The 20558-nt window shown below is 38.1% G+C and overlaps 5 protein-coding genes across 5 annotated transcripts in view; all 5 read right to left on the reverse strand.

Annotated features, from left to right (window-relative positions):
* Positions 1–723: 723 nt before the first annotated feature.
* cyba (cytochrome b-245, alpha polypeptide) lies at positions 724–4206 on the reverse strand. The gene is made up of 6 exons (XM_082532905.1): positions 4027–4206; positions 3695–3764; positions 2162–2236; positions 1991–2074; positions 1780–1861; positions 724–1372 (listed from the first exon to the last, which is right to left on the reverse strand). The coding sequence occupies exons 1-6, from the start codon at positions 4082–4084 to the stop codon at positions 1181–1183; spliced, it is 561 nt and encodes a 186-aa protein (XP_082389031.1). The 5' UTR covers positions 4085–4206; the 3' UTR covers positions 724–1180.
* A 365-nt stretch (positions 4207–4571) lies between these two features.
* On the reverse strand, positions 4572–10503 carry mvda (mevalonate (diphospho) decarboxylase a). The gene is made up of 10 exons (XM_082532893.1): positions 9935–10503; positions 9641–9711; positions 8360–8474; positions 8119–8265; positions 7799–7998; positions 7602–7676; positions 7266–7484; positions 6746–6861; positions 5531–5639; positions 4572–5137 (listed from the first exon to the last, which is right to left on the reverse strand). Exons 1-10 carry the CDS (start codon positions 10008–10010, stop codon positions 5057–5059), a joined length of 1209 nt encoding a protein of 402 aa, XP_082389019.1. The 5' UTR covers positions 10011–10503; the 3' UTR covers positions 4572–5056.
* A 97-nt stretch (positions 10504–10600) lies between these two features.
* pdcd5 (programmed cell death 5) lies at positions 10601–14153 on the reverse strand. The gene is made up of 6 exons (XM_082532929.1): positions 13944–14153; positions 12786–12823; positions 12233–12294; positions 12048–12139; positions 11585–11656; positions 10601–11498 (listed from the first exon to the last, which is right to left on the reverse strand). Exons 1-6 carry the CDS (start codon positions 14007–14009, stop codon positions 11451–11453), a joined length of 378 nt encoding a protein of 125 aa, XP_082389055.1. The 5' UTR covers positions 14010–14153; the 3' UTR covers positions 10601–11450.
* Positions 14154–14865: 712 nt separating this feature from the next.
* On the reverse strand, positions 14866–16292 carry uraha (urate (5-hydroxyiso-) hydrolase a). The gene is made up of 4 exons (XM_082532917.1): positions 16145–16292; positions 15580–15719; positions 15324–15459; positions 14866–15166 (listed from the first exon to the last, which is right to left on the reverse strand). Exons 1-4 carry the CDS (start codon positions 16196–16198, stop codon positions 15077–15079), a joined length of 420 nt encoding a protein of 139 aa, XP_082389043.1. The 5' UTR covers positions 16199–16292; the 3' UTR covers positions 14866–15076.
* Positions 16293–17263: 971 nt separating this feature from the next.
* LOC309712216 (uncharacterized protein) overlaps positions 17264–20558 on the reverse strand; it is a 40443-nt gene continuing 37148 nt past the window's right edge. The window contains exons 6-7 of the mRNA XM_082542859.1: positions 19393–19550; positions 17264–19019 (exon numbers count right to left, since the gene is read on the reverse strand). Of these exons, the coding sequence (XP_082398985.1) occupies positions 18981–19019; positions 19393–19550 (197 nt within the window). The 3' untranslated portion in view covers positions 17264–18980. The remainder of the gene's footprint in view (positions 19020–19392; positions 19551–20558) is intronic.

The raw sequence follows: 20558 nt of genomic DNA on the forward strand, positions 1-20558 counted from the left end.
GTTGAACTTATTTTGACATTTGTTAAGTTATGTGTTTCTATAGATTTTCCACACTTATTTCATTATTTAAAGAAAAATCATGAGCATTACAATTAAGATCAGTTGTTTTATAATTTCTTTTGAATGATTTGAAAAATAACAAATGAATCAACGAAACTGATTTCATAACTAGTCTTACTTTGCCTTTGGATCAACATCTAATGCAGCACAACTTCGTTTGTAGTTCTCTCGTTGAACAGGAGGTGGCAGAATTAACCTACTTTATAAACAAGACAAACAACTTTTCTAGCAGCATAAAGAACCCGTGAAAATATGAATCATATTGTCTTGATGATTATTTTAAAAATACAACATATACATTAAAAATGCTAAAAATAGGGATAGCCAGCTGCCTGACAGGTCAGCTGTGACACACACACACACACAAAAACATGAGGGGTAACAAAAGATATAATACAATACATAAACATGCAGAACTTGTCTGACAACCAGCACCTAAACCAAATGAATGATCCTAAGATTTTTTTCCCTTTGTAAGCCAACAATTGATGGCAATATGACAAAAATGCAGAAGAAAGAAACAGCTGAGACAGGAAAGGGAAATTCTGACATATTGAAATTGTGTACATTTGCAAAATGGGGAAGTTGCATTGCTTAAAATAATTTACCACAGAAACCTTGTAGAATAGAGATTTAAAGAATACGCCTACAACACATAATGAGTCAAAGGATAAAATGAGTTTATTTACAACACAGTGAAAATGCTAGCAAAAAGTTTAATAAATGGCTTAATGTCAGCCAGATACAGTCAAAAACAGCTGTTAAACAGCATTGGGATGAGCTGCTTTTTAAGAAATATGTAAAGGGTTAAAACACAGTGTAATTATTTTGGATGCAGAACAACTTAAAACAAATTGACAATATTTGTTAGCGGATGACACTTAGCAGCTACAGTGTTTACATTTATATTCTGTTGTCTGATTTTTCTTTCTTCATTGAACAAATTATTTCCTTCATTTTCTCCTCCCATTTTTCTTAGTTGAGTTGAGTTAAGGAGGTGTGTGTCTAACTTGTTGCCCGGTCAACAGAAACACTAAACTTCAGAAAAACGTTGTTCATCCAGAGTTACACAATCCAGTAAACTCCAACTGTAACTGGTTATGGACTGAAGCTATACTGCTTATTCATCATCAGTAACAGACATGGGGTTGTCATAGGCTGATTTTTCAAGGTCGCCTGCTTGTTTCCTGCGCATCTCTGGAGGAGGTCTTGGTGGTGGATTCTGAGGAGGATTCTTGATGCTCTGTGCAACTGGTTTTCGGGTCTCCTTCCGTGGAAGAATGGGCTCCCAATGCTCGCCTCGTATAGCGGCCTACAAAGCAAGAAGATGACAAATCAACAATGACTGGCTTGTGGATGATTAAGTTAAGCATGACTGAACGTTACTGTTCAAGTCTGAAAATTAGGAAGATTATTATTACTGGTCCTTTTCTTTGACACTCACAGTAGTTTAGAAAATATAAAAATAAACAGTGCAACCTCGAAAGCTTCCACAGAGATCCACAGAGGTGTTGAGGAATTCAGTCACACCCCTAACTGTTCAGATTTCATAACTACATCTTTCAACAGAGGTGCCAGTAACGAAACAACCTGTTCCTTGTTGCTATTTCCTTGTTTCCACTAACTGGCCAGTTCCTGCTTCAGTTAACAACTTTATCAAAAAGTTATTTAACTTGCTGGACAAAAGAAAAATAAATGCGTTAAAAGCTGCAAACTTACTGCAAGGTAGATGAGGCTGGCAATGCCAAGGCAGACACATCCGAGAACAGTGGCAAGCATAAAACCTCCAGGTACACAGATGCTGAGGGAAAAAAACAAAAACAAAGGAATTTGATGACAAAAGACAAAATAAACCAAGTCATAATTCTTGACTAATCGACAGTGATAGAAAGCTGTTTGGCAAAGATAGCAGCTGAGATAAGGAACTCACGCAGCATGTAAGAATGCCCTGACATAGTAGTTCCTGGTCAGTGGTCCAAAGGCTTTTACGCACACAGTGAAGCAGTACTGGCCTCTGAGAGAAATTAAGACACAACCATGAGCAACTTAGAACTTGTCCATTAAAGTCCATCACACATCCAAATGAATAGTGTTTGCTTACGTTCTCTCCACACTCGTGCCCTTGGCCCTCTTGCTTCTGGGATACTCAAGTAGACACACAAACACCCCAGCAGCACTAGTTATCTGTCAAGGTGTTTTCTTTAAAATAATGTTCTTTATTTACATGCAAAGTGTCACACAGACATAAAAACAGAAACAATATATCATCATCAGTAAACACAGTGCACTAAGTCAACAGGACCAAAAGAAGTCAGATAAGAATGCTCACTGAGATAAGTCTGAGAAGTGAAATTGAGATAAACACTGGTGACGCTGAGCGGTTCAGCAGGCAAAGACAATAATGAATGAGAGCATTGTTTCTAATACAAAAGAGAATATGTCCATTATTTCATAAGAATAGCTACTGGGGGGAAAATAAAGTACTTTCCCATGTTGTATTTTTGCCATTAATGAATAAAAAGAAATAATGTTCTTGCATGTCAGTGTGAACATTGTTAAGCACAGCATCGGTTAAATCCATAATACTAGAACATTTGGTCAGGTTTGATGTTAACTTGCTGCATAATTGTGCTTAACATACTGTGTGATGCATCATATACATTTGACAGTTATTGTATTAATAACACTCATTCAACTGCTTGTCAATAAAAACACCAATTCAGTCACTAATGAGGCCGGAACAAAATGCCTTTTGACATATATTAATAACTTTAAATAAGCCTTAGAGAGAAAGAAAATTCACCCACTGAGCTGCGAAAACACTTCCTGATGGAAAAGATAGGAGAGGAATGGCTGCACTGATTGAGCAACAATGCAATAGAAACTAAAATGACATGTTGTGCAGAGAAGGATCTCTGAGCACAAAATCTGTCAAAGAAAAAGCAAATGGTCGTCAGCAGCTTTAGACCACACGGGCTTCAATTTGTGCAGCTAAGAAAAGTAAACAGAGCACACAGTGGGCCCATGAGTGGACATGCATGGCTGGAAAAAACATATTGCCTGGTTGATTGGCGATGACTCTCTTTCTGCAGCATTTAGATGGTGGGGTCAAAATTTGGCACATCATTTAACGAATCGTTACTGTTTTAGTATAATTTGAATGTAACAGCAGAGTATTGTTGATGAGCATATGTGTCCCTGCATGGCTACAGTGTAATTGCTCATTTCACTTGGGCAGTGCACTACGCAGTCTCAGACTGGTTTCTTGAACTTAAAATGGCCTCCACAATCACCACACCTCAATCCAACAGAGCCTGTTTAAGATGTAGTGGAGGACAGATGAATCACATCATCTGTTCTATCACGTCAATACAGACCAGAAAGCTAAAGGCTCTAGTATTAGCTGTGTAGCCTATAATGTATTTACTTGTTATAAGTATGTCAGCTTCCTGTATGCAAACTGTAGCCTGAATACATACTTTATATCAGTTCTAATCGAGATTTTTGTGACGTAAATAACATCTGTACTTTATTTTAAGTTATTTAGCATATTATTATTTCTACAACACAGAAAAAGCTTAATAAGCCAAAAATCCAGACACAATTAAAAAATACAACTGAAAATAAAGGATACACTGCATAAGCAGCAAACTGCCACCCTCTGAACTGTCCAGCAACGCCTACGATTCCTCCTGTGAGGAGAACTGAAAGAAGAAAACAGGAAGATAAGATTAAAATTATACACTCCAGCAGACTGCACAAACAAAGAGATGGTAAACTGTGCTTTATTATGTTGTCAGAAACACTCTGTAAATGAGCTAGACAAGAGGCTAAAAGTATAATTCCCTTTGAAAATATTCTGTTTGAATTAAACCGCTCATGTAACCGAATAAGACAAGAAACACGCTAAATACCGCCCCCCCCCCCCCTCCTTTCCCTCCATAATAATAAAGTTTTCATACTCACTTAGACCCGACGCCAAAGCCTGCTCATTAGCCCACATCGCCCACTCAATCTTCCCCATTATGTTAACCTAACAGCACCTCTGCAACCTCCTGGAGCTCCTCCGGCGTGGATTACCGACGGTGATAATAGTTTCTACAAGGAAGAAAATGTATTTACGAGATTTGAGGGGTGCAGGAGGGCAGGTCAGAGGGCGAGGCTTGTTCTGCCTTAGCCAATCTCCGTTTCAAGCGTCATGTCCGAAAAAAATGCAGCGCTACAGCGGAAGAGGAAGAACCGAAAACTCCTGGCAGGTAACACAAGGAAAAGAAAGACCGGCTTTATCCCAAGATATTCACACTGTGATTGTTGACTGTGGCGGTGATTGTTAGGTTACCGGAATTTGTAAAAGTTTTGTTTTTTTCCTTATCTATTATTTGCTGTCCTTTTTGCTGCTTCTGTACCAGAATTATGAGTCAATCTTTTAAAGTTCTGAGATTGAATAGAGAATTATTTTTTCATCTGGATGAGAATCGGATGATGACAAAAATCACAAACAACAAATGAAATCTTGACCAAAATATATTTTATTGTGTGCCATTGACATTGAATTGACATGAATTAAATATGCACTGTTGATCGGAAATGGTGATTAACAAGAAGAAACAAAAAACTGTACAGACAATGATTTGATCAGACAGGTCAGAGAACAATGGGTCAGCTCCAGTCTCCGGTGCGATCTGTATTTATGACTCAGTGCATTGCTCACTGCAAGAGTTTCCACTTATTTACTACCAGAGAGTCAAGGCAGTATCAGTGTTTATCTACCTACAGACACACAGAAATGATTAAAGCTATGAAAGAACACAAAGGAGTAATGATGATATGAAAAGAGACCAAACAGGACAGTTTAATATTTAAAGGGAGACGTATCATCTTCCGCTCTTGTGAGGAAGGTGTCTGGTATTGCTGCGATAAAAGTTGTATGCAACTAAGTCACATCGGCTTTCCTGTTGCTCAGTAGAACTCGCTCCTTTAGGGCTGCAGGAGGAAATCACATTGTTTTCTTGGGAAAACCATCAGATAAAAGCAGGTGCTGAGTAGGATCCTCTACAACACGCGGGCCTGGTCCAGCCTTGAAGACAATACAAGAAGATGAAACAACAGATTAATTATGTGTGTCTGAGTGTTCACAGCTTCAAAATTATACAATTATTCTTTCCACTTGGAAACGTTAGCTTTTCAAATGAAGCACTCACTGGTCAAAGGTTCAGATAACTGTCATGGTCTTTCAGTGCCCTAGTTAAATGGACCAATGCAAGACTATGTTTCATAACAGCATGTTGAAAGGTATTGCATACACATCTGAACCTTCTTGCAATCCTACAGCAGACACATCACTGCAGTTTTGTGCAGCATAGATGGATCATTTAAATCTAAAACCTCTGTATCTTTCAGCTGCTGTTTAAAGTAAGCCTATAATACAAAGTTGGAGTAATTGCTTGTGTGGATAAATATGAGTGAATACCTTAGTACTAATTATGTAGTTTATTCCCTTTGGCATGGGTTCCAGACCAATACCTTGCTTCAGCTCCTCAGAAAGAGAAGCACAGTTGACTGGAAGACCCTTAATAAAGCTGCAGAGAGGAAAGAAGCACTCAGTGACACATTTTAAAAAGGACTGAAGGCCAATACACCTTAATAAGCAAAAATACAAGTCTACCATTTGTTCTAAAACATTATTCAACATTAAGATGCAACATTAAGTCCTCTGTGGAAGTCCATTTAGCAGCATTTGCAGGTTCAGGTCTTCATAGACATTTCAGATTTATTCTTCTAGGCAGGTTTTTTCTAGCTCAGGCTATTTCTGTGTTTTCAGGTTGTGTGCAATTTGAAGCAGGTTATCTTCATGTTCCCTTTCTGAAATCTTTACATCCCTGCGTCTTCATGTCCCTTCTGTGGAGAAAGACCCCAATAGTATGCAAGCATCCTGATTCACTTGCCTTCAGCAAGATAATAAGCAGTGCCTGGTATTAGTCAGAAATAGTGGTCTGCTCAGGGAGTTAAGTGTGTGGATCATTTGACCAGTAAGTTGGCTGTCTTTCCAACAGGTTTTCACAACAACTTGAGGACCTCTGAGGTTCAGTCAGAGCAGACCTTTCTTGCTTGATCACTTATTTTGGTTGGATGGCAAGGTAACTTCTGGTAAATATCTTCTAGAGATGTTAATCTACTGAGTACAATGCACTTTTGGGAACACTCAAAACCTCAGAAATGGTGTTCTTGACCAGTTTTGTGGGCAGTTTTTACAGAGTTTCCTGGACTTTGGGCCTTAATACAATATGATTTGTTAGACTTTCTTTACAGGCACATGCCTTGGTAAGCTGTGCTCAAATCATTTAGGTTTCCACAGTTATGTTGTAGACACGTGTCAAAAATAATTAAAGCAAACAGGATGCACCTGATCAAAATGTTGAATGCAACAGCAAAGGGTTTAAACACCTTGGTAAGAACTGATTTCAGTTCTTGATTTTTAACAAACCAAAACAAGTTTCACTTTCACAAATTTCAGAGTAGGTTAATGGGCAAAAGGCCTGCTTTATCAGCTTTAGATTACACGAAAAGACCTAATACTTTCCACTGTATATATCTATATATATGCATTTAAATGTTGATTTTTCAGGATTAATTAATTGCTATAGACGGATTTTAAAGGGAATGAGCTTAACATCCTTCAACTTACTCTGCTCCGTTGGTTTCTGGGGGAAAGAAATATTGAACCATGTGCACAAACTCAGGAACGTGCTGCTGTAAAGTGAAGATCACAGCATTGGGCCCTGCATCAAAAGTGTAGGCTACCTATAAAGATAATAAACAGAATGTGACTATTGCAGAAAAAATGAGATTTTCCTGTCTCCAGTTTAAAACCATCACACATCTTTCACATCTTCTTTACGGCATCATAAAAAAATTCATTATTTTAACACATGAGGAAATTAAGTTTTCTTTATTTCATTGAAAGCATGGCATGGTGTTGAGTGATGGACTGGCAACATGTCCACTGTTAAACTAAACTCTCGCCCTATATCAGCTGGGACAGGCACCTGTGACCCCAAGTTGGATGAGTGGTTAAGAAAAATCAATTTCATGGAAAAACAATAAAATAAAATGTAAATAAGGGAATGGAAATACAAATATGTATAAATAAATAAAGTCCAGTGCCCAGATATTTCTCCCATAATGTCACTGTAAAAGCTGCTCACCCTCGTCTCCCCGTAATGCTTGTTGTAACGATGGACCAAACTGATGATCTGCTGCGAAACATGATTGAGGTAGAAGATAGGGGGGTACGTGTCGAGGCAGGTGGCATGAAACTGGTTACTATCCTTCATGGTTAGTTCAGCAAATGCTGCAAAGTCCTTTTTTCGTATTGCTTCAGTCATCTCTACCATCCGGCCTGGGACAACAGATTCAGCGCGGTGCTAACACAGGCACAGGTATGACAGTCAGACATGTGTTGTATTAGTGAGCTGGGTTTAAATAAAGTGCCAATCAATATACATTAAAATTCTGACATTTGCAGTATAAGGTGAACACACCTTTAATAGGCAGCTTGTTTTTACACTGGTTTGCATTCCAGAGGTGCTGCCAACTGGCTTCCGCTCTGCACTGGCCTGTGACAGAAGTGCATCAAATTGATGTAACTTTTGCATTCCTGCATTTGTAAAAGCGCAAATTCATCAGTATTATTTTCACTTATTTAGTGTCACTCTTCTATACCCACAATCAGACCTACCACTAGTACGAGGATTCTGAGCTCAGGCCAGTGAGTCTCTGGCTCCACCTGCTGGGCTAAACTGTCCTTCCCATCCTCTTTGTTTCCCATGATCCACTGGACGAAACCTCCATACATGCTCCGGCATGCGCTGCCAGAGCCTTGACGAGCAATCCCAGACAACTCTCCTTCTACTCCAAACACCCGAGCCAGAGAGTAAACTGTGCCACAGAACAGTCAAAAAAAACAAAGACACTGGGACTAAGTGAAGCAATATCAACTATAAGAAAGATGGAGAAGGAGATGTTAGCAAAAGTGAATTATAGCACAGACAAGCTCACCCAGGCAAGCAAATCCAGCTGCTGAAGAGGCGAGTCCAGCAGCAGTGGGGAAGTTGTTAACTGAGCAAATGTGGACTTTGTGTGACAAACTAGCTGAATCCACGCCAGAGTCTCCATCATTACGCCTCTTCCGTGCCAATCGTCGAACTAAACATAAAGAAAAAAGAAAGAAAACTACATTGTAGTATGCACTCCTTTCTGTCTGCTCTATGATTTTACAAATATAATGCACAACACTCACTCTCTCTCAGACAGGACTGCAGTCTGGGATGGGTTATGTCCTCCTCTTTACCGTTGAGCCATATTCGATCCTCCTGAAATGATCTGCTGGTTGCAACTGTAGTGGTTGTTTTCAGCTAAGCAGAAGAAGAAAGGAAGGTACGTCGGTATCAAGCTGCATTTACAGTGGTGTGCAAAAATCTTGAACCATCCCTCATTTTTTTCTATTATGTTTCCAAGAACCAGACCTTTTTGTAGTTTTTTAAGAGTGCTCGAGAGCAATAGTTCTCCAGGCATTCTGAAGTTCTTTCAAAGTTTTACTTTGGACATTGGATGCTTTTATACACATTTTTAGTCCAGTCCTTGTACCTAACCACTTATAGAGGGATCTGTTTTTGTTTATTAAGCCACTTAAAACTGATTTATCAATCACTCAAGCATAAAAAGGCACCTGACTCAAGGGATGAACCAGTGTTATGTCCATACATAACAGACCAATTAGCCAAACCAATTTTAAATTGTATCTTTAAGAACTTTGTTACTTCAGCCATTCCAAAACATTTCGTGATTTCTTTAGGTAAAGCTACATAAAATATAAAAATGTATTTTTGCACCAATAAGATGATTCCCAAAGCGTTATTTGCCAAAAGCATGTCTCATCATGGGTGTGCAGTGTGTTCTTCAAAAAGGACCAAAGAACTGACAGATCTTTACAGAGAACAGAACAAAAAAGCAGCAAACATGCAAAGAAGAGCAAAAGAGAAACTAGAGAAATAATGGTGCTGTATGTAGTAGTGTATGTTATTACTAATATAACATAATATCCAACTTGAAGCCCGGAGACATGTGAAAAGCACAAAACACAGTGTATGTCTGTGTATCCCAGTTTCAAGGGACAGTGCAAAAGTGATGCCAATCGTCTGTAATCTGAGTAACAGAGAATTTCTTCCAGATTGTCACAATACTTTTCCCCCCAATATTCATTTAGTAGAATATCTAATAGACGTGAACAGGTAAAGTTTAATATAACTGTGTTCACACTGCAAATACTAAAACAGCAGGTAAATATTTAAAGTTTGTCTAGCAATCCTAATTGAGACTAACAGTAATGTTATGACATAATATTCTCTTAACAGTCTATTTTATAGAGACTTTGGCTCCATTCAGTGAACTCTTACTGCCACAGCAGCAGTTTATTCTGCAGCTCTCGACAGGGAAACACGACGAAATGAGAAAACATAGAGAAAGAGTGTTTTTTTTTACAGACACAGGCTTCGTGAGGATTTCGTTTTAATTAACATACCTGGTCTTGATGCAATGTGACGCTCAACGATGAGTTAATGGGTAGAATTATGTCTTCATTTCTCTTGCCCCCTGAAAAGTAAGAAGGCTTTAACACGGAGTCCTCAACCGAGGTGTCATCAGCCTGATATTAGGATAAAATATAAATAGACTCGAGAGTAATTCAGACCTTTAATAGCCAATATTCAGTCAGACATTAACACACAGGCACTGTCGATTCAGTTTTACTTGAGTCCAAATGATACAACCGTAACAAAACAATGCTAACTCAAACACAAGTCCAGGTGATACTTACAGTATTTAATGACAGCTATATTCACTGGAGCGGTACATGTAACTATATGTGGCTGCTCAGTTCTGTCCTCCGGCATGGCTCTGCATATACACTAATAAAAAGACTACCTGAATGTTTTTTAAAACACACTGTACAACCCTCTCCCCGAGTTTAGCACTCTCAGCGTGGCTGCCTGCACCTTACTGTAGCGTTTCCTAGCAGACTCACCGGATTGGTTAGTGATGAACATGTGACTAACCCGAGCACCAATCAGAGTCGGGCTGAGTGTACTGAACTCTAAATAGCCAATAAGAAATCATCTGACCACGGTCGTGTGAAAATGAGGCAAGCGTAAGACCAACCCAGACCCCTGTCGTCGGTGTTAGGGTTTATTCAAGTCAACGCAATTTTGAATTATAAACGCAATATGAATTAAAAATCTTAATAAGTGCTCAGGCAGGAAATGACTATTGTGAATTAGAGATAAGCTGCAGGATTTAGTGCTGAAAAGGTACTCGGTTATTGTATTTGACATGTAATGAACAACTGAGGTACATTAAATGCTTTCTTATACTGTACATCATTATTGGTACTGACCCCGATAAAAACAGTTCTGTCAGTATGGTGACTACAGTGATTTCGGACAGACTTTTATAGAGATAATAAAGTATATTAATATAAAACAAATTTCCTCATTTTGCATTTTATTTCAAAAGTTGTTGGATACATTTGGCAGTCTGTTAACTCCTGCTTCTGAATTGAATGTCAAAATGTGAACTTATTTATAAAGCAAAAAGTCCAGAGTCAATTATCCACCTCCATAGACTGACAGTCTACCTTTGTATGGTGGGGACGTTACTGTGTATTGATGTTGTGATATTTGATGTTCAAGTCAGTGGAATACAATTTGTGTTTAATTCTAAATGGAAACTTAAAAAAAAAAAAGAAAGATTTAACACTCATTTAAATGGTGAAGGACAATTTTAGAAACAGTCCACTAATAAGGAAAAACATTTCAATTTAAGGCTCATTTAATTATATGTGAACCCTCAAGGTACACATCAGCAACAAGAATCCTAGAATAACAGCTAATGGGATAGTAGCCTAGATGGCAATTAAAGAGTAGACCCACATAAAATGCATTAACATCAGTATCATCTGCATTTTAACTAGTTTCTAATGTTTGAAGAAAATGCATGAACCGTGGTGAAAATAAAGGAAACTACTGAGATGGACTAGGAGAGTCAAACAGTGCCATGAGCTGTCAGATAAGCAGTAAAAATTTGTAGCATCTAGATTGAAGAGTTTACAAAATAAAATGTTAATTGACATTGTGTTCAACAATCCCACCAAATGCTGCAATATCAAAGTCCTTGTTTTCCATCTTGGTTGGTAGTTTCCAAAGACACACAGAAGCTAGTGTGGCATCTCAGGGTTCAGCTAACAGGAACACACTAGTCAGCGATCCTGTCAGAGTCCCAGCAAAGCATGTCAACTGCTCTGATTTGGTTGCTCATTCCAGAGCTCCTGTTGAAAGTTAATAGTCGTCCTCATCATCCGAGTCCATCACCCTCCGTCTGTTGAACTGTCAAGTAGAGTGTATTAGAAATGTAATACATATAAATTACAGGAAAAAAAATCAAATGTATGTGACATTTCAGAGAAACTTACTGTAACGGTTGTCTTTTTTTCTGTTTGTTGACTGACTTTTTCTAGGATCTCGATCAAGCCTGATTCTGTAATCTGACAAAAGTGGAAATGAGTTTATTCAATATGTTTTGCTAGAAGCATTCAAAGTTAAAGTCATTTGAGGAAAAAAAGAGTTTTGAGAGGAATGCATAGTGAAAAACTACATACACTCTTGCTGCTTAAATGAACTTAAATGATCGTCAGTCGTGTGACCACCTCTGAAAGCAGAAGTTTGGCACTTTGCTGGCACCATGCAGGCACCTTGCAGTTGAGTTAACTGCAAACTCCACTGTACACGGAAATATTATAGTGCTAAATCTGCCTGGCAACTATAGCTTGGCTGAAGGTGGTTTTACAAGATACTGAATGGTGGGGTGTATTTAGTTTTTCATAGGATCGCAGAGAGTGCTGTGAAAACTTTTTCCCCATGTTTGTACTTTCTTACCTTTCCTCCCAGCTTTCCAAAACGAGCCATTTGAATGAGATAGTTTTCAACTGCATTTGCCTTTTCTGGCTTCACCAAGGCAAGATTGCTCACTAAAAAATAAAATACAATGAGACAGCACTATTAATTTCCAAAGAGGAGTTTTATTAGGATGAAGGATATACAGTATATGAAACCACACTTACATCTCGCACGGGCAGACTGGTCTAGAACTTGAGCCAATATGGAGTTCCTCATATCTGTTTCTCTGTAATTAGAAAACACTTACATTGGTCAACTGAGACCAACTAAAAGAAAACAAAAAGATACTGCATTTATATAGAAGTTAAGCAGTAAGAATACCAGGTTGGTCAGCTACACTGAGAGTTTAGATATTACATATATGTCAAAAACTTTCAGTGCTGGCTCACAGCGGCTCATCTAATTGTTGGGGTTTCTCCGTATTAATGTAATGGGTCTATACCTTACAATAATAAGCACCTTGAGGTGACTGTTGTTGTAATTTGGCACTATATAAATAAGACTGAGTTAAATAGGAAAAAATATATTCAACTGAAGGTATATATACACATTTCTGCTGTATGGAAATATTTTAGTTCAGTTACAAAAAAAGTGCAATACTTAAGGCATATAACAGTTAGTCTTTAAAAAAAAACAGTCCTTTATGCAAGTACAAGTACTATAAACAGGAAAAATTCAGCTAAAGTAGTTTCTTTTTTGATCAATTACACATCGTACCTTTGTTTGGCCTCCTCTGCTTGCTGATTATTACCTTCCTGGAAGTATACAGGACAGCACCATTAAATACAGATTTTATTTATACATTCAGCTAACTGGTAGACATTTTATTTTATTCCATCCACCAATCAAACAGTACTTTAATGTTGGTAATGGTGAAAATTTGATAAAGTAACTTATTCGCTGTTATTTTCAGGTCTGACGATACAAGAAGGACCATGAGAGCAATCTCTTCGGTTATGTTTTCAAGTTTCTTCGTTTTGTTTTTAAAAATTCTATATTTTACTTAAACCAGTATAGCAAAGTATACCATAATGGCTTATCTTTAATCGAGTTTGTAAATTTGTTGCTTTGGATATTTTTTTTAATGGTAGGTACTCTAGAAAATGAATTAAAGTCCAGTATGTTCTCTATTTTGTAACAAATAAAGTTAGACTACTGTCAACAAACAAACAAAACTCATATGACAGATTTATATATAGGCACATTCAGTGAAAAGTTCCAATTACAGTCTTCTTGAGGTAAGTTGGATATCATCAATGAGATTTAAAGCCCACTGATCACTGTATTTTTTGAGGTCACAAAAAGACATAAAATAGAAATTTATGAGTGTCAAATATTTTCAAAAACAATGACAGAAACCCAGACACGTGAGGACTCTCTAATCACTGCACTGCATGTGAATTAGTATAAATACTTATTTCTGACATATGGTAATGTATTAGACTATTGACAGTTCACCAAACACGTCAGAAATTGCTGCCGCTTACTCACATGCTGTGCTAATGTCAAAGTTTAGATAAACACACACACACAAATTATCTGTAGAAAGGAGGAAGCATAACGACCACTCCATCAGTAGCAAGTCTAAAAATTTGTTCAATTTTGTTCCAACAAGCCAGCGCTTTGATTTTCAGAGGGGTAAGCGCTGACTGATACAAAGCTAGCACTATGGTGATGTTAACACATCTAGATGAGGAAGCAAATATCATCTGCACCAAACATGAGGCTCATTAAGTTAGCTGTGTATATCCCTTAAGTTAGAGTTAAGTGGTGGTTTGTTTTTGTTTTAGCTACACTAGCTAGCAGTATACTGAACTCAGCATCTCCATATAAGGCGGGTGAAACCATGCTTTCCGGTGCCTATTCGGTTCTTACCCCTTGCTTTGCCTGTAGCTCCGCCATTCTTTGCCGCCTAATCGCCTCTAATTCTTCGTCTGCCATTTTTTATAACCGTAATATTGACCTAAAAGTCAAAACTGGGATGGTGTATCGCAATAAAATTCCCACTAAACTGCTATCACAGGCTAGGCCCAGCCTAACTGAAGGAAGGATAATCGACGTCAGAAAAACAGATCCGACAGGCTCGATCAATCAATGAGAGAGTCAGGCTCACTCAGTCGTGCACTGTATCATTATGCCTCTGAAGTTATATATTTTATTCTCCCAAGTCTTAATAATAATAATAATAATGGATTGGATTTATATAGCGCTTTTCAAGGCACCCAAAGTGCTTTACAATGCCACTATTCATTCACATTCACACACTGGTGGAAGCAGCTACGGTTGTAGCCACAGCTGCCCTGGGGCAGACTGACAGGAGCGAGGCTGCCATATCGCGCCATCGGCCCCTCTGGCCAACACCAGTAGGCGGTAGGGTAAAGTGTCTTGGCAATCATTATAACATTTTTTCCCAGGAAGTCCGTTTGATTTTTCTCCAAAATATAAGGTTAGGGTAGCGCTGTGGCCAAAGTTACCACCAATAATTACTTATACCTCATAGGGGTAATACTGAAAGAAGGATCTCTAACTGGAAATATGAAAAATCTTAACTTTATCCTACAGCGATTTGTATGGTTCTTGTGATGATATACTCTCAGGTTTCACAGGACCTGGAGGGGTTTCTTGAAGGTTACTGTCTTTTTAAAGGCAGTGCACATGTAACACAATTGATCAATCAATATGTTTCAATTTGTATCACATACAGAAACTGGTGATTTAGACAGATGTATTATTTGATCGTTTAGACCTTACACATCTTAAAATAACAGCTTACAATAATTGATATGGTAGACTAAAGTACAGCATATATTAATAAGTTTTTTAATTTGTTTTTTTAAAGAAAGAAAATATGGTATTGTGGCACTATTACAACAAAAAGAATAATTGAAATGGAGTATTGTGCCTTGTCAATATGTCCAATATGTGTGACAGTTCATTCAGTGCCATCATGTGATGTGTCAAACAGCTGACAGGTGGAGTAATCTCAGGAGGTTCCTCTTGCTTGATATCTAGCTCCCTCTGTATGTACTGTAAGAGAAACGACTCAGAAGCAGAGGGATATGGTACTTTTGCCCAGGGTCATTTATGGTGAAGACAATCTTCAAGAAGAAAAACAGAAAGATTACAGAGATAAGATTAATATTCAAGCCCATACAAATGGTTTAAATTGGACACAAATTTACCGATTTAGTCTCAAAAATTGTGATGACACCACAAGTAAATCGTGAGATATCAACAGTTTTAGCATTTCCTCACCTCAACATACGGGTAAAAGCAGGTCTCTCCCATACTCGCCCAATACTGAGCCGTCTCAAAATGCATTTTGTACACACCAGATTTAAATGATTGTTTTGCGATAAGTCCAGGGCAACGTCCATCATCATTAGTGGTCCTGTTCAAAAAGCATAAGATCGAAGAGCTTTGCACAAAGACATCAACTTTTACAGCAGTCTTTGAGATTTTCAACTAATTATAGGTTTCTTGGTGATGCTTTTTTTTTCCAGGTTCTTACCCGGTGGTGATTAAATTCCAGGTGTTTGTGGAGGGGTCTTGTTGATAAAGGCTGAGGGCCATATTTGACCCGGGGACACCCATTGCAGTGTTCAGCACATGTGTGGTCAGAGGACTAGGTGATTCTGACATTGCTGTGAGCTACAGACCGAAGACATAGGACTTTAAACAGAGCAGCTTAATATGGAGGAATCACATTAAAATAGTAATATTAAGATGAAACTATATCCACACATTTGCATCTTACAAATGAGATACTGGTGCTGGTGTAGTTTTCTTAAAGCACCAGTGAGTTCTTGCAATGTTAAACTATCTTTGGCACTTTAAAGATTTTAGACAGCAACCACAGCAGAACCCTTGGTTTAAATTTGCCACAAGACTGTGTTCAATAATTAAAAATAGCATATTTTGTTATATTTGATATTGAACTGTTAACTAAAACTAATGTCACCTCAGCCATAAGTTATAGTACATAACAACCTATCGACTATATAATGCTGTTTCACTTTATTTTAAAATCACAAATCTTCAGTTTTATCATGTATTTCTTAAAATGTTACACTTACCTTATTATCAGGCAAAATCTGACTCTTCAGTTGCTGCAGCCTGGAAGCGCTCATGAGCACTGAGGAATAAAAATTCTGGGTTTGCAGCTTTTTATGGAGTAATGTAATTTTATGGTGTATATGTAACAGCTTCAGATCTTTATTACAAAACCCCCACAAAGTTCTGAACACTGTCCTCTTCAGTATGACATTCAGTTCACATGTGCTTATCTTTTTGTCAACAGCACGCTAGTTATGCAAGAGCTCCTTTTGTCACACTTCGTTTTCAGCACTTTGAACTTGGATGATTAAAGTTGCTTCCTCTGGGGCCGAGCAGATTAGCACAGTAAATGGCATTAAAAGTAACAAAGTTGCATTCTCACATCTTCCCCCTGCTTGAATTTCACAAAAGAATATTCACAACATAATTTTATATGAACCACTCAACCTTAACCTCCAGCTTCAAATTCAGCTCCTGGAGTTCAGCATCAGAGTTGTTAAATATAAAGGCTTGTTGATTTTATTGTTGACAGCAGAGCTCTGCTTCACAGTTCATAATGGTGACTTTTTAGCAGTGCTGTTCTTTTTTTCTGATGCTTCCATATCAAACTATATCATCAGGTACATGCTGACATTAGAGCGCAAGATGGCAATGTGGTTAATGTGCATCATCAATCACTAAAAATCACCAGGCTGTCCTATTTGGCTACATTTCACTTCATGTCTTCATCTCATGTTTGTTTATTAATCATTCATATTATTACTGATGAGAAAAAGAGAGCAAAAGATTTTTACATGTCTTAGTTTTTAGTACCCTATCAGGTCCTTGTGACCTATGGCCTAAATTAAACTGAAACCTGGCCATTTTCCCCACGTGGCCTCCGTATCTCAGCTTAGTAAAGCTTTCCCTTTCTCTCTTAATTATCTCTCACAGGCTAATCCAGCTTTCTAAAGAGACAGCTGCTGATGGAAAGGCTGCATGTGGATTTTTGTTTTTCAAACTCTGACATATATAAAAAAAATGAGTCATATTTTGTTTCAGTGTTTTCTGACTCAGCAGAAATTCACAGGCTGCTGGAAAGTCTTATCAAATGTCTGCTTTTGCCTCGGTCTTTCAGAATAAAAACACAACACCACAAATAATGTTTATACTCAATATGAAAATACTTTTACTACAATGACAATGAGTATTTCCACTTGGCAATATCTTAAGAATGCAAACAAAAACATGTAACACCATAGGAATTATAATAATATCATTATTTTCTTTAAAAAACACACAGAAGTCCTAAAGCAAGATTAAAATTGTACGGCTAAACAATTACAGTAAAGTATACAATAATACACATTATTACACTGACCTGGGTCTTCGCACATCTTAAAGTGTCTAATACATAGAGGAAGAGAGTTATAACATTACTCTAATACACTTAAAGGAGATAAAATACTCTTTCCTTCTGAAAATACTTAATGGGTATAGTATATCATTCATACTCATACCTACAGGTGGAAAACAAACCATTTATCTCCTGAGTGATTATCCAGCTAAATTCTGATATCTGGAAAATATGAGTTAAGGTTTAAAAATGAAAGAGCTGTGTGCAGAGTTTAGAATACTTGAAGTAACACCGAGTTCATTTTCATTATACTGTCCACACAATATTCCAGTTCTAGTGTTAATTTGGAAATAGCGGCATGTTTACATGGTTGAGAAAAACCCATGCTTAATTAATATCTAGTCCTATGTGTTTTGTGCATGATTTACTTCAAGGTCCTTAAGGCCTTTAGACATTTTGTAACACTGAATGATTTTGCTGTTTCCAGCGGAAAGGAAAAAAACCCCAAAAAATGATGAACCAGCTGTAGAAACACTCATATTAACAGTATCTATAAATGATTAATGTGTGTAAAGTCTGACATTACTCTATGTCATCTGTTTTCGTAAAAACAAAGAAATAAAAACCCAGAGTGACCCATGCATGGTAAAAAAGTACAATCTGAACTGAAAAATTAAACTAATGAGGACGTGCTTGAAAACCTGCATACTATCTGATAGACACCAGTGTGGTTGCACAAAGACTTCAGGTCCTTTAGAAGTCCATGGGAAAATGACTTTCTGACTTGACCCCTGTAAACACATTCCTGCTCAGTTTATGGGTTCTGTCACTCATTTTTGGTCACACTGAATTAAAAAAAAGAAATTTGTTTGTTTTATAAACCTGGGTAATACTGTGTTTCAAAATAGAGGCTTATCTGTGGTACGAAATCGCACGCTCATTAGCAAGTGAGACGTCACTCTCCAGTTTGCCAAATGCTCATCTCCAGGCTTCAAAACAGGACTTCAGAAACCAGTGTGAGACATCAGGGTAGCTACGTCCATCTTTTATACCGCCTGTGACGTGAGCAAAATAAACTGGCAGGTTTGTGTCATTATGATTTAATGATTCATATCTATTTTGCTGAAACATTGAGATTCATGCTGGAGTGTTGCTGTTGGTGCAAACTCACTCATACAGTAGAACTGGTTCATTTCAGGTAGACGTGTAAAATTTATAAAGTCATCGTTCTGTTTTGTTTATTTGTTACAGCAAGGTCACGGTCTATCTGTCACTCTCTTAGGTAAGCCTGTCAAGTTCTGGTCAGTTGGATGTATGTGTACTTGCTTCTCAAAATTGATCTGTATCTGGATCATGGTCACGTTAAACGAGTTGCTGTGATTCAATTAAATGCATTATGTTATTTGATATGTACACCCTATGTTGAGCTTCTGATGTGGGTGTTAGCCTGATGGCTCAGGTTCTCTTCCTCCATGTTTGGCACCTTATCCATGTCTTTGACGTTTTCTCACATTCCTCCTTCATATTTCCTCCTCAGGGTCAGAGCTGTGGTTGCTCATCTGTGACAGACAAACAGGCAGACAGACAGTGGGAGGGAAACAAAGAAGGCGTTTCATTAACTGCCAGCTCAGAATGACTCAGGAAAATTTTGTTATGCCAGTATACGCTGATTTCAAGAAGCAAAGTCTTGCTTAATGTCCAAGCCACTCATAAGACTGAAATATGTGGGCTTCTTGCCTGTATGACTTTCAAGTAAAAACAATGTTTTCTAAAAAAAAACCAAACAATTATACAACATTACTCCCCATCCATATTCACAAAATGTAGCCCTAACAGAGACCCAAATAATGTTCCAGGCAAAATATTAAACTTTTTTTGGTCATAGCATCTGTATCCCCTTAAACTAGCATATGCTTCATAAACATCATTTACCGTGTGGTGGTCATCGTCAGGCTCTCTCAGGTCAGGGCTCTCCTTGTGAATTCGATGGCGGGAACTAGGAGGCGAGAGGGAGGAAAGGGAGTGCTCTGGGCTGCTGGGTGATGCAGCATATGGTGAGCCAACTGGACTATCCTCTCTCAGTGGAGACCCTGAAAAAGAAAAAGAAAAAGAATAAACATATGTACACACGACATTCGCAGTTTTATTTGAGATTAATTGCTGTTCGCACAGCGTATTGAAGAAAATTCGTGTTCTCTGATTTTATACTAGATGACAGGTAGAAAAATGAGTGGGAGTGACAAGATGAAGGACAGATGTGATGATAGCGAGAGGGAGATGAGAGACGGCAAGGCTAGACAGTGAGGGACAGGGGAATGAAGCAAAGCTGGAGATAAATTAATATAAAGATGAGAGCTATCTATCAGCCAAGGTCAATCAAAGTAGACAGGAGAGTTTTAACACAGACTTTTGCAGGTGCAAATCCACAGATAGTAAAATGAAGGTTGTCCAGGACTGTTTTTTTAGTCGAATGTTGTGATAATGGTTTCAAGGTTAAAGTACTGTCTTCACTCAACAACATTTAAGTGTAGCAGTGACTGAGGGGTTGGGAGCTCAGAGGAGGTTGAACTGCATCAAGTGAGAGGGAGTGGTGTAAACTCAGTGTTTCAGTTATGGTCGGTTTAATTAAGGCAGAGGCTAAAATAATTTCCTTAAGGAGGACAATAGAGCTTTGTCCTTTATTCCCTGAGACGTTTTTTCGTAGCCAGCTGCAGTGACCTGGAGATGTCCACATGAGGGCAGCAACAGCACTTCCTTCTGTGTGTAGCGATCGGCTGCCGTTCACAGTACTTGATTATTTGCGTTTGCAGAAGTCTCATCAGTCAGTTACTTCAACCACGCTGTTTGTTCAGCATGTTCCATAATTTGATCCCAACCATAAATCTATACACCTCTCCCCCGACAGCCTGGATTCAACTTTTTAAAAGATCCTGACTGGGGGAAAATAATTGATTTGTCAGGTAAAATAAGAGTGGCTCCATCCATGCAGTGCATTCCCATCCCCCAGTTTCCCTGCAGTACAGATCCTGAATCGTTTTGATTGGGGTTGTGACTGGAGGAGCTAATCAAGCAGGAATCTGAACGTGGCATATTGCCGG

Source organism: Aulonocara stuartgranti (genome assembly GCF_965226115.1).
Source record: "Aulonocara stuartgranti genome assembly, chromosome: 1".
NCBI lineage: Eukaryota > Metazoa > Chordata > Actinopteri > Cichliformes > Cichlidae > Aulonocara > Aulonocara stuartgranti.